This window comes from Xenopus laevis, chromosome 9_10L, assembly GCF_017654675.1.
Source record: "Xenopus laevis strain J_2021 chromosome 9_10L, Xenopus_laevis_v10.1, whole genome shotgun sequence".
NCBI classification, from domain to species: Eukaryota; Metazoa; Chordata; class Amphibia; order Anura; family Pipidae; genus Xenopus; species Xenopus laevis.
This window is the reverse complement of record NC_054387.1, coordinates 33979644-33993987: the sequence shown is the minus strand read 5'-3', so window position 1 is coordinate 33993987 and position 14344 is coordinate 33979644. Positions and strand designations below refer to the sequence as shown.

General features: G+C 38.9%; 1 protein-coding gene across 1 annotated transcript in view; it reads right to left on the bottom strand.

Moving 5' to 3' along the window:
* cntnap1.L (contactin associated protein 1 L homeolog) overlaps positions 1-14344 on the bottom strand; it is a 53904-nt gene that overhangs the window by 31909 nt on the left and 7651 nt on the right. Inside the window, exons 2-5 of the mRNA XM_018235144.2 lie at positions 11850-11951; positions 6382-6578; positions 3168-3315; positions 2478-2681 (exon numbers count right to left, since the gene is read on the bottom strand). Of these exons, the coding sequence (XP_018090633.1) occupies positions 2478-2681; positions 3168-3315; positions 6382-6578; positions 11850-11951 (651 nt within the window). The remainder of the gene's footprint in view (positions 1-2477; positions 2682-3167; positions 3316-6381; positions 6579-11849; positions 11952-14344) is intronic.

Below are 14344 nucleotides of genomic sequence, written 5' to 3'. Positions count from 1 at the left end.
CGCTAGACTTCCTTCGCCACCTCAGACCAGGCGAAGCGCAATAGAGTAGATAGGGATTGCTTCAAAAAAAGTGAAATTTTTTTCTAAGTCCCAAAAAACGCTGGCATGTTTTCTATATTATGGGTGATAGGCTGAAAAAGATCGAAAAAATTTTTGGGGCTCCCCTCCTTCCCCCCTACATTTCCTAACTCATGGCAATTTAACTATACAGTGGGCACATGTGTAGGGCAAAAAAAAAATTTTATTTGATGTTTTGAAGGTTTTCTAGGCATTTGTAGTGCTGATACGTATTCCTCCATTGAAATCTGAATTTGGCGCCTATGCAAATTAACCATCGCTAGCGAAACTTCGCTTCGCGAATTAACAATAGCGCAACTTCACAAACTTACGCTACCCCTGTGCGCAACTTCGGATTTTAGTAAATTTGCGGAGCGCTGGCGAAACTACGTCTGGCGAAGTGCGGCGAATTTGAGCCTGGCGCAACTACGATTCTTAGTGAATTTGCCCCATAGAATAGAAATGTCACAATATAAGGCTGATTAGTAATTAATACAGATAAATACTACATGGCAGCACAGAAAACAGTGCAACTAGCAATAGAATTTAATAATCAGCCCTGCAGCTTATATTGCAGACAATCTGTGACAACCCCTAAGCTTCTCTACAGCTGCTCAGAGCCCACTGAGCATGTGAGTGTCATAGAAACTTTCCAAGATGGTGACCCCCTGTGACAAGTTTGAAGACCTGGATCATTGCTGCTATTGAGAAGCTGATATGTTAGGCTGGTGCAATAAGTTCAGTATATAAAACATGGCATTTTTAGCCATATTCATTTTTAGGGTTTAGTTTTCCTTTACATAAGTCAAATTTTATGAGACCAGTTATTAGTAACATTTGCATATCCAAGTCTTTCTATAAAGGAGATCCTCGTATGTCTAGTTTTGTTCTCCACACTCTAATTTACACTCTGCAACTGAACTTTAATGCTTATCTTTTGTTCTTCTGAAGTTTAAAACTATTGTGTGTTTTCGGTAGCTGTTTGATTACTAAAGTGTCACTAGCCCTTGAAACCAGAGATGAACTTGAATGAAAGACTAGAACAATACTCTCAAAATAGTGCAACAGTTTGCATGTAGACCCAATGGGGCAGATTAACTAAAGGGCGAAGATCGTTACTCTGCAAATTTGCTTTTTCCGTTTCCCTTTTCGCCAGAGTCTGTTTCGCCAGGTTAGGTTATACCTGGCAAATTAATAAGAAGGTACAGCCTCGACATTATTGTGTCAGTGACATCATATCCTGTATGCCAAAAAAGTCATAAAAAATACAAAACGCTGTCGTTTTTTCATATTTTAATGTGGGATTATTTTTAAAAGTTATAACTGTTAACTATATATTTTTTAAAACTTTTTTTAACCATTTGAAGCTCATGCCACAGTTTTAGGATGGGCTCATGGCCTGGCGTGTTTATATAAAGACACTGTTGGTTTTTGCTCCCGCTCCATATTGCCTGATGAAGCAGGAAATGCCTGCGAAACGCGTTGCAATACAGTTTTGTGAATAAACTACTATTGAAAATTACCACTTTTGTTGGTGTCTGCTTGGAGGAGGTAAGTTTATTACTACCTCCTCTGAATTACCCATTGGGTTTTTAAGTGCTTTTAGCTATTTTTATCCTTTTGGCGCCTCTGTTTTGTTTTACTACCATATCGAGTCCACCCCGAGTGGAGGGGTATCATCCCCACTTTCTTCTTTTACAGAGAGCGACTTCTTATTCCTGAGTGGGGTCAGGATAATTTCCCCACCTGCCTATACAGTGGTTGCCTAGCGGTAACCCTGGTTTGTGAGTATTAACTTGTTTACTCTACCATTACTCCTTGTTAAAACATATTACACTATTGGGGCTCTTGGTGTTCCTTTTTGTCTCCTAGGATGGGCTCATGTCTATGATGCCATCATCTGTCTCTTCAGATTTCTTCGGGAAGTCAGCGCCTTATTGGTGCATTGCCAAGTTGGAGCAGTCTTCTGGTTCGTAGCAACTGCGCATGCGCCAAAATTGACAGAAATTGCTGAAGGGAGCGAAGAGCACCTGATGAATATCGAAGAGCCCGGAAGATTTCGCCCACGAACTCCGCTACGCTTACTCTGCACTTATAGGCGAGGAAAGGATATTAGGCACTTATAGGTGTTATCACCTATGCGGGGGATAGCAGGGAGGGGGGAATATGTAGGGTACTGAGTAGGGGTTTTATTTGTGGGGGGGAACACTAGTATGTATTAGTAAATGTTCCAGTTCTAACCAGGGAACCATTCTCAGGACATACAAAAATATATATTTATGTGCCAAAACAGTTTTTCACTATTTCTTATATGAATTACATAATGTGCCAATACAGTTTGTCACTATTTCTCATATGAATTACAAAGAATGCTTTATGTAGATTGACGGAATAAATGGCTGAAATGAGTCACACCATACCCAAACTGATCTGGAATATTAAACGGGCCTTTTGAAGCTCGAGTGTGATGTAATCTCCTTGCGATCCCTCTGCGTGCATTAGTATCCCATCTTTCTCCAGTGTTTTGAAGTTGAACGATATGCTGTCATTTAAGGTTCGGCTAATATTCCCTTTAAGCTTGTAGGAAAAGAGGTCATCTCCATCAAAGGACAAAACATCATGACCTGTGAGTGCAGAAACACAATCTGTCAGTATATTATACATAGTGATATACTGTATAGGAGTTTGTATGTTCACCCTGTGCTTGAATTGGTTTCTTACAGGTACTCCATTTTCCACCAAACTCCAAAACCATTCAGGCAGGTTTTTTGGCTCTGGATAAAACTGACCATAGTGTGAATGCAATAGGGAGCTTAGACTGTAATCTCCACTAGAGCAAGAACTGATGTGAATAAATCATAACCATACCAGCACTATATAAATAAAGCATAATAGTAATAGGTTTGATCCAGTGACATAACTAGAAGTTACTAAACCCACTGCAAAATCTTTTTAAGTTACCCAACCTTGAGGATGATGATCCCTTTCATACACATATTAACTGAAATGCCCCCCCCCCATACTCCAGAGGTCCCTCAGCACTTTGTAAAGCTCCATGGTTATATGTTCTCTCATAATCATAAAACACAATCTCTAAGGGCATCACTTACGATATGGGCAGCCAAAAAGACCCACACGAAGGCCAATCTTTCCTTTTGGGTTCCATGCCACCGGGACGAAGCGAACATATCGAGCTTTCACTGGGTAATGTAGGCGATGTTCTTTTACCCCTGATGAATTGACATTGCCAAAGAATGTCTGTACAGAAAGAAATTAAGATAAACAAAAAGGAACAATATCTATGTAGTATATAAACGTCACTAAAAGAGAGGTTGTCTTTATGGTGTAAAGAGCAGGTAAAGGCAAAAAAATGAAATCCCATTTTTACTTTCTTTAACAAAAAATGTGTACCGTTTATATAAGAAATCTGACTGTATGCAGTGAAATTCTCCCTTCATTTACTGCTGTGGATAGGAATTGTCAGATGGTCCCTACCTGCTCTGCAGGGAAACAATAATACTTATGAACAGCTGGGGGAGCTGTTCCAGCCATGCAGAACTCAAGCAGCTTTGTTTGTTTCCCTGTAGAGCAGTCGGCGACTGTGTAGAGATTTGTATTGTATCTTATTTTTGCCTTTACATCCCCTTTACTGTTTCCAACTCCAGCTGCAGATCATGGAGCCAGATTTAAACAGATAAACTGGGATTCTATTTTGAGGATTATGTTGCTGCAGCCACTGGTTCTGCAGAGTTAGAGAAAGTTTCTATTAAACAATACAAAAACTATAAAATCCACATTAGATTACATGACAACACAGGACCCAATGCAGTCTAACTATTCTGATTATTAATCAGTCTTGCTGTATTGGCTTCTGGCAGATATTATTTGAATTGTGCTGTTTTGATTATTTATGATGATCCCTAAGCAGCCCAGACCACACTGAGCATGTGTCTCGGTCTTGCAAAGATGTTTAACAAAGTTACAAGATGGTGACCCCCTGTGGCCAACTTTGAAAACATAAATCATTGGTTTAATTAGGCTTGTGGTGCAGTAAGTTCATGTTTATGTTTAGTATACAAAATACAGCATTTCTAGCCTTATTCTATTTTAGACTTTACTATTGGAAATATTAACTGATCAAGAAACAACTTTTGTATGTTTTTCCTAACATCTATGGAGAAGTTATTGGTTCAGCTTGTAGATTCAGTCTTATGTAAGACTCCATCATTCCTGGGCAAATTCGATCTATGACTTCTGGAATGTGCAGCAGTAAATGATCCAAGTTAAAAAAAACAAAGCAGCCTAAGAAACCCAGTGCCAATAAACTGTAGGGGTTTTGTCATTAATACGGATATTAGAGGTCATTAAAACACTGCAGTGGTCTACATGCAATTTGGAGCGCATGTTACCCATAATGCAGCATTTTCCCCACTATGCAAGTGTAAATGTGGCCGCCATGAACAGATTGATCTGATTCAAGCATTTGCACCAATATCTCTAATAAAGACGTCCATATTACTTTAATGTACCCGCCCTATTCAAATTGACCTAAGCGTAAGAGGACTAACAAACTTTCACTAGGCAGAATCGTTTGCTAGCGTCATTTTACTTTGAAACGTTCGCACTGCCGAAGTAACACTAGCTAAACGTCGCCATAGTTCGTCGTCCAGGACGCAACTCCACATTTTAGTGAATTAGCATAGTGGTAATGAATTTTCACCTGGCTGCAAAGTGTGGCAAAGCGTTCACTGGCGACAATTCGCCCTTTAGTGAATTTGCCCCTTCGTCTTTCTTCTTGTGCCTGCGCATGGGGAGTAGAGCGAAAAGCCGAATTTCAAAGAAAATGCCGGCTATTTGCCTCTACTGCGCATCCTGGGCCGGTACAGTTTTCTCCTGATAGGAGCACTAGCTCGGGTTGTCAGGTAAGCACATGCGCAGTTGCTTTCATTTTGGTGACTGAGACGTAATTGGGTTTGCATTTTGGGAAAAAGTGCTGCATTGTGGGGAAAAAGCATGGCAACTGTGTTTGAAATTGCACTTTACTTACTGTGTCTGCGGGTGTAAATGAGCCTTATAAGCAACCTTGATGCCACACTTACTGGTTGGCGCAGAAAAACAGAGTATTTACAGTATGACAGTAGTGACTTTAATCGAATATTTTAAAGAACAACAAAATTGTAATGTGCATCCGCTCTATACTATTCATTCTAATGTATATGGTATACTAAACCTCTGACTGATTTTTTAACAAATCCCCATCTCAAAGCTGTACATCAACTTTGAGACACATTAAAGCTCCTATTATTGAAAAGATTCTTGTTTTTTTCTTTCTCTCTTGTACACCTGCACACAGGTGAAACATGGCATATGTTTGTCAGCTCACCACTTGCTTTATATTTTAATACATTATTTCTAGGGAGCTCAGCAGAGAGCCAATCAGGAACCTTGTGTTGCATATGACACACAGCACTGAGGTTCCTACTGGTGCAGCCCTTATCAGAGGCCAGCCATTGATGCTAAGTATACCGTCCTCAACACTGATTACAGAGAAAGAGGATACTGAAGGAGCACATACAAAATATTGTAAGTAGACAAATATTGTAATAAGAACCAAACGTGAGTTTCACCTTCCCTTGTCCTTTAAGTGATTCCATTTTTTAGTTGTAAAAAATTGTTGTTAAATTTAGTTGTTAAAATTGTATTTTAGTATTATTTGACCAGCTACTCATGATTGTTTTTCCAGTATAATACTTATAACAGTTATACAGGGAGTGTAAGTTCAGTTTTTTCTCTTTACTGTCTTAATCAATGTCTCAGGATAGTTACCCACATTACCTTCCAAGGAACATAATCAGAAACAGAGCAACGTCTGGAGGTCCAATATGGTGTTGCTACCTGTTATGGGATACTCCAGAAATAATATTAGAAGTAAAAAAAATGATCATGGCCTGCAGAGAGATTGGGGTGGCTCTATTCTATGAGCCATGTGGTTAGAAGGGTTGGCTGTCTAAAACTATAGGAATGGAAAGGATTTATAAGTCTTTCTCTTTGTAGGTTAAAATATCTATTAATGTCAAAATGATCAAGTTGTTATTTCTTAATTGTCTGTTAGGTGAGAAGTACTCTGTGTATTTCACATTTTATTACACGTGGCACTCATTTCTTAGATTTTTTTCAACATCTGGATAATAATCTCTTTAAAGGGTGAGTCTATGACAATTTGGAAAAGAAAAACAGAACGTGAGAAGAAATGTATTAGAATTTTAATTCTTACAGAAACTGTTGTTCAAATAACTATGGTAGAGACTAAATGCATCATCTTACCCAGTTAGTTCCTTGCTGAAAATATGGCTTCCAGCTGTCTGGTCTGTCCCCATACAGCAGTATGTACTTTGTTACCCAGTCATAGTAAGTATTATGGGTCCCTTGAGTAGCTATTCCCATGATCTTATATTTCTGTCGTAAATCAATTTGAAGCCAGGGCAGTTTATCCCCAAGGGCTGGAGACCACCCACTGCTACCTGAAAGACAATGATAAAGAGAAATGCAAATTACTGTATGGGATACCATTAAAAGCAATTATTGAGTGTCACATGGTCCCCCACTTACACATATTGTCCTTGAAAGTCATTGCCTTGTGTGCCACCACAATAAATTTCTGAAGCAGATACAGTAGGCCTTACAATTAAAAGTTGCTACCCTCAGACAGGATGCATGAGTTTACTGTCAGCTTAAAGAGTTTTACCTCGAAAAACAGGAGTTTTTGTATTACAGGTATGGGATCTGTTATCTGGAACCCCGTTATCCAGAAAGCTCCGAATTATGGAAAGGCCATCTCCCATAGACTCCATTTTATCCAAATAATCCAAATTTTTACAAATGCTTTCCTATTTCTCTGTAATAATAAAACAGTAGCTTGCACTTGATCCAAACTAAGATATAATTGATCCTTATTGGAAGGAAAAGAATCCTATTGGGTTTATTTAAAGTTAACATGATTTTTAATATACTTAAGAAATGAAGACCCAAATTACCAAAAAAGCCTTTATCTGGAAAACCCCAGGCCCTGAGCATTCTGGATAACAGAAGCCATACCTGTATTTACATGTCCTATATATGACACCATACTGTATGTGTTTTTACATTTATTGGTGGATTCTAGTACAAGGGGAGACATTGCATCTATGCAGAGGGCTTCATCTTGTATCAGAAAACTAGGGATGCACCGAATCCAGGATTCGGTTCGGGATTCGGCCTTTTTCAGCAGGATTCTGATTCGGCCAAATCCTTCTGCCTGGCCGAACCGAATCCAAATCCTAATTTGCATTTGCAAAGTAGGGGCGGGGAGGGAAATCGTGTGACTTTTTTTGCACAAAACAAGGAAGTAAAAAATGTTTCCCCTTCCCACCCCTAATTTGCATATGCAAATTAGGATTCAGTTTGGTATTCAGCCGAATCTTTCGCGGAGGATTCGGGGGTTCGGCCGAATCCAAAATAGTGGATTCGGTGCATCCCTACTGAACACAGATGGGGCTAGATATTGCAGCAGGAATAATAGAAATAAGGCAATGCACAAAGTAGCTGCTCAAGGAGGCAAAAAAGAGAAGATTTTACAAGAGAATTAATGTGGAGTAATTATGATTAAGTGTCCTTGGGGGACACTAAACGCGTCCGGCTTTTATCCTTTATACGTAATGTAAATAAAGACTTTTTGTACTACTTCAATATATTATTTGGACTCCTGGATTCTACTGACTGATTTACTTTTGGTGTTCTGGAGTGGTGCCTGCCCGCTATTCAAAGTTTCTGTGAATTAAGAGAAGTTCAAGTGATCTCTAGTCCATAAATCATGATCCTAAACTTAACTAGAACATTTGAATTGGTGGCAAAAAGGCGTTTAGTGATGGTTGTGATGCATCAAAAGACAATAGAGCTAAATGTTTGCTCTCCTAAAGAAATGATGTGCTAGCAAAACAGAAACCGGTTCAGAAACCTTGATGCACCCCTTGAGACAGTATGGTGAACAGCAGCTGATATTTATGCCAAATACAAGACATGAGAGTTTCATCAACAGAACCAGAAGCATCATAGAATGAGAGAAAGATCAAACAGGAGGAATTCATAACAAAGAAACTAAAAAAAATATAAAATGCACATTTTAGTAAAGAAAAAAAAAGTAAAAATGGCAAAGGCCCAATAAAATCACGGAAGATGGGGCATATCGTAAGTTGGAAATTACAAGACAGAGAGTGAAGCAAATCAGATTATTGGAATTTAGTTAGAACATTGATTATTTGGGGAAAAAACAATGTCATATATGATGTCTAGATAAGAAAAAGAAAACAATGGAGGGTTTAGCATTGAGAGAGCAGGCATGGCATAAAGTACAATAATGGAGCTGTCTGGAGTTGTGTAGAAAAATAAATCTTGTGGCAATTGTGAGAGCAGAAAGTGATTTATATTCTTAATACACTGATAAAAGCAATAGAATGTAAACTGTGGCCTTGTTTATAAAGGGACTGTCAACATCTTAAAATAACAATGGCATTTATATCATAAAGACATTGTCAGATGATACGAGGCTTTGAGAGATGTTATAATAATAAACACATCTCACATTTTTGGAGTAAAATATAAATATAAAATAATGAAAAAATCACAGTGGAAATATCAATATGGGCTGAGCAACCTGTCAGGCATTTATAGGATCACCAGCTGGATCAACGATTAAAACAGTTGAAGTGCCCAGACCGAGATCATAAATAAGGACAGTCAAGTTAGACAAGTAGCAAGCACAGAACATATACAGGAAAGAAAATAGAGAGCTGGCAGAAAAGGTAATGCAAGACAATAGTCTGCCCCTTTGCTAAAGGACTGAGCCTCTCATGGAGTGTGTGATCAGCTACATATCCATTGAGAACAAGATTAGATTACATTGTATAATTAAAAATTTATAAAACACAGAACCTGAGCTATAAGGAGATAAACATAAATTATATTTGTTTGAAGACATAATAACATGTTGCTAGAGAGCTGTTTCTTTCTGACACTCAGCAGGCAAGAATGGAAGAGTATACTTATACTGTATATGTCAATGAGGTTATTAATGAACTAAAGCCTAGAGAAAATCGGATTAATAGTAATTAGAGTGAAGTTGCAAATATTATTTCCATGCCCCCCCCCCCTCCTAGCTGTTTGTTCAGGGCTAACCTTTTGGATATACAGTGGTGTGAAAAACTATTTGCCCCCTTCCTGATTTCTTATTCTTTTGCATGTTTGTCACACTTAAATGTTTCTGCTCATCAAAAACCGTTAACTATTAGTCAAAGATAACATAATTGAACACAAAATGCAGTTTTTAAATGAAGGTTTACGTTATTAAGGGAGAAAAAAAACTCCAAATCTACATGGGCCTGTGTGAAAAAGTGATTGCCCCCTTGTTAAAAAATAACTTAACTGTGGTTTATCACACCTGAGTTCAATTTCAAAGGTTATAAAGCCATTTCTAAAGCTTTGGGACTCCAGCGAACCACAGTGAGAGCCATTATCCACAAATGGCAAAAACATGGAACAGTGGTGAACCTTCCCAGGAGTGGCCGGCCGACCAAAATTACCCCAAGAGCGCAGAGACAACTCATCCGAGAGGCCACAAAAGACCCCAGGACAACATCTAAAGAACTGCAGGCCTCACTTGCCTCAATTAAGGTCAGTGTTCACGACTCCACCATAAGAAAGAGACTGGGCAAAAACGGCCTGCATGGCAGATTTCCAAGGTGCAAACCACTTTTAAGCAAAAAGAACATTAAGGCTCGTCTCAATTTTGCTAAAAAACATCTCAATGATTGCCAAGACTTTTGGGAAAATACCTTGTGGACCGACGAGACAAAAGTTGAACTTTTTGGAAGGTGCGCGTCCCGTTACATCTGGCGTAAAAGTAACACAGCATTTCAGAAAAAGAACATCATACCAACAGTAAAATATGGTGGTGGTAGTGTGATGGTCTGGGGTTGTTTTGCTGCTTCAGGACCTGGAAGACTTGCTGTGATAGATGGAACCATGAATTCTACTGTCTACCAAAAAATCCTGAAGGAGAATGTTCGGCCATCTGTTCGTCAACTCAAGCTGAAGCGATCTTGGGTGCTGCAGCAGGACAATGACCCAAAACACACCAGCAAATCCACCTCTGAATGGCTGAAGAAAAACAAATTGAAGACTTTGGAGTGGCCTAGTCAAAGTCCTGACGTGAATCCTATTGAGATGTTGTGGCATGACCTTAAAAAGGCGGTTCATGCTAGAAAACCCTCAAATAAAGCTGAATTACAACAATTCTGCAAAGATGAGTGGACCAAAATTCCTCCAGAGCGCTGTAAAAGACTCGTTGCAAGTTATCGCAAACGCTTGATTGCAGTTATTGCTGCTAAGGGTGGCCCAACCAGTTATTAGGTTCAGGGGGCAATTACTTTTTCACACAGGTTTGGATTTCTTTTCTCCCTAAATAATAAAAACCCTCATTTAAAAACTGCATTTTGTGTTTACTTGTGTTATCTTTGACTATCTTTGACTAATAGTTAAATGTGTTTGATGATCAGAAACATTTTGTGTGACAAACATGCAAAAGAATAAGAAATCTGGAAGGGGGCAAATAGTTTTTCACACCACTGTATATTGCAGGTGGCTGGGTGCAAAATATAAGGATATTTGACATCACTGAGAGGTTCCGTGACTTAATAAAAGACATAGGGAGGAGACTGTTATACAGGATACAGAGCTCCACTGTAAGCAGGGTCACACTACATTTCTCTGGCGGACGCAGCAGGAGGGAGCAGATCTGGGCCTGTGGCCCACTCCGACCCTGACTGTAAGTTGTAACATGACATATCCTCATACCTTACATAGGGGATTATATTACCCTTTACATAACGTATACACAAATTTCAGTGACTAGCATGACACCACTGAACACCAATTATAACTGGCAACCCAAAGCACTGTGTGTGTGTGTATAGATAGATAGATAGATAGATAGATAGATAGATAGATAGATAGATAGATAGATAGATAGATAGATATTATATATATACACACATATAGTGAATGTACCCCCTGATGTAAAACATAAGCAAGTTACAGATGAGTTCCACAACCACGAAAGTGAGGGCCAAGTGTTTTTATACAGGTCATGAAACTCAGAGGTGACTTCTAATATCCTCATATTTTACAACAGGAGGGACATTAGTATAAATTATATTACATCACTCTATAACAATTATAACTGATGACATCATTGAGCAAAGTTTATTTTAGGATTGAATTTACAAGGATATGCCTTGCGTCCATTATATACGTCCATTTCAAAACTATGTCCATTTTTAAATGTCAAGGAGCTTCTAGTATAACATTTTACACAGGGTTACATGAATAAGCTGGCCCTGCACTACTATTTCGATTGAAAGATCTGAAAATTAACTTGTAGCTGCTATCAAACATGGTTCAGCATTTTTCCCTTCCTGAAAGTCATACTTCCATCTTTAATTCCATCTTCTGTGTCATTTTGCAGTTTACTGTGAATTAGCAATACAAACTAGGGATGCACAGTTTGGGTCCAGTGGAGGGTACTGACAGAATCACATCCCAGTGACTAATTGACACTACCATATTTGGGTGAGCTATACGCCATAAAAGCAGAAATTCAATACAACTGTGACAAGCAAGGTGTTAACGAGGTGCAGTGTTTCCCATACATTTTACCATAAATGTAATCTGGTTATGGTGAGCCATTCCCTCATACTTACCGTATAATCGTGCAAAATTAGAGGCATACAGAATGGAATATCTTGAGGAAGCATCGAAAGATGTGAAATAAAGTGGGGACACCAGATCATTGTAGCACCATTCTGTAAAAAGATACACATAACATTAACATCAAAAGGTAATTTACTAAAATGTTTTCTACAATGCACTATTTTTCAGATGCACTGAACTTTTCAGCCCCATTGCAGAGGTACAAAGATTTGTGCCTGATTTTGCCCACCATGCACCCCACATGCACCCCACAACCCTTAATTACAAAACGGTTAATTGCACAACTCATTCACATATACAGTTGCAACCTGACCGGGATTTCACAGGCCTAGGTGGCAAATCGCCAGCTAGTGCCAAAAGCAGTATTACAAATTTACCAGCAATGTACTTACCTGTACATTTGTAACACCCTATAAATCCCTCCCTTCGCTGACGCTCTGTTGCCAATCTCCCCTAAAGCAGAAGTTCAACTCTGCCCTTCCCATTTCCCTGCCCAGCTGGTGCATTTTCTTGCCCCATTCACTCATTTTCTTGCCCCAACCATCCATTTTACCACCCAGCCCATCCATTTTACCACCCAAAGCAACCCACTGCATGCCCCCTGACTTTTAGGGCCAGTACTACATGAAAAAAGAAGCCAACCCTATTCACAAAGTACAAGCAGAAATCAATAAAACAAATCATAAATTATTACTATTCTTTATTTATAGAGTGCTGACATATCCCGTGGTGCTTTATAATTTGATGATTAGGGTTTGTACAAAAATACTTATACCCTCCTTGTTCACCATGAGTTCAATGAATAGGGTTTGTGCCCTACTTTTTGCCTTATGTTTAAATCAAAAAAAAAACTGTGGTTTTCTTAGGGCAGACGCCCGGCGACAAATCTCCTCTTTTTTGGGGCGACTAATCTCCCGGAACTATCTCCCCTGCCTTCCCACCGGCTAGAATGAAAATCGACGGCGTGATGGCACTCGGATCGCTTCATTTTTCGAAGTCCCCAAAGTTGCCTCACGAGGAAACTTCGGCGACTTCGGAAAAACTTGAATTGCCACGCGTGTCTCTGCCCTTAAGCTAAACCAGAAGTAGAAACTACTCCATGTTTTGTTCTTGTGAAATGTGAGGCATATAATTTGATTCCCAGTATACAGCCCCCTCCCTTCCCCATTTGTTGTTACTGTTTTGTAAGCAGAAGCCAACTTCTTGTACTAAACAGTGCAAACAGTAAAGGAATGTATGCCTGGAATTCAGCATATCCTTTGGGATAAAAAAAAGAATCCCAGTTTAGCTGGATTCAAATTAAGTCGTATCCAAAGCAGTCACAATAGACAACTGAACATGACAATTATTGTCACAGATCATGCAGTTTTACATATTTCATCTGAATATGCAAAATTAGAGTTTGATTCAGTTTAAGTGTACATGTACTGTATTATGTTATGGGACACAATTCTAAAAAATGACTATGCATATAAATTATCCACACAAAAAAAATCTTCAAAAGAACTCTCAACTTTAATTTATGCACTCATTTTTATTACCTGGAATGTTAATATATGGAGTGCAACATGTGCTGCTCTGCAACTGAAAGAATTTAACACTTCATACTTAAAGGAGAACTAGAAAGTAGGCTAGAAATGCTGCACATTATTTTCTGGGGGTTTGTACCACCCTAAGGCAACTATAGCCCATCAGCAAAGATCTGTGCCGCCAAAGATGCCCCATTAGCTCCCCATCTTCTTTTCTGCTCATTCACAGCACATGCTCTGTGTTTCTATCAGTTACCAGTGCTTAGGGGCCAAAGCACAATATCTGTATTTAGAAACTTAAAGGTCATAATTCAAGGTTGATTAGTGATTAATTCAGATTCTTATTACACAGCATCTCAGAAACCAGTGCAATTAGCATCAGAAATTAATAATCAGCCCTGTAGCATCAGCGTCTATGACAAGTGAACATTTTTCTGCTGGATAAATTGTGATGACCCCTAAGCTTAGCTACTCAACTTGCCCCCCACACACTAGGATGGAGTTCCTGGTATAGTAACAAAGGGCCACCATCAGGGGGGACTGTTGTTCTGGGCCCTGGGAAATCTTCTGAATGGGTACCAGCCTTGTTGTGAAAGTTACACAAATTATATAAGTTACATTATATAACATACATAACTAGACACATAGGGGCAGATTTATCAAAGGTCGAGGTGAATTTTCAAATGAAAAAAAGCTATTTTTTGTGTACCTCGTCTAGGGAATAGTCCAAATTCAATTTGAATTTGAAAAAAATTAGAATATCGAAATTTATCATGTACTGTCTCTTTAAAAATTCGACTGCAACCATTCGCTATAGAAAACCTGCCGAATTGCTGCTTTAGCCTATGGGGGACCTCCTAGAACCTATTTGGAGTCAATTGGTGGACTTTGAAAAATCAACTTTTTGGGGGGAAAAACGTCATCCCATTTGATCGAATGCGCTATTCCTTCGATTC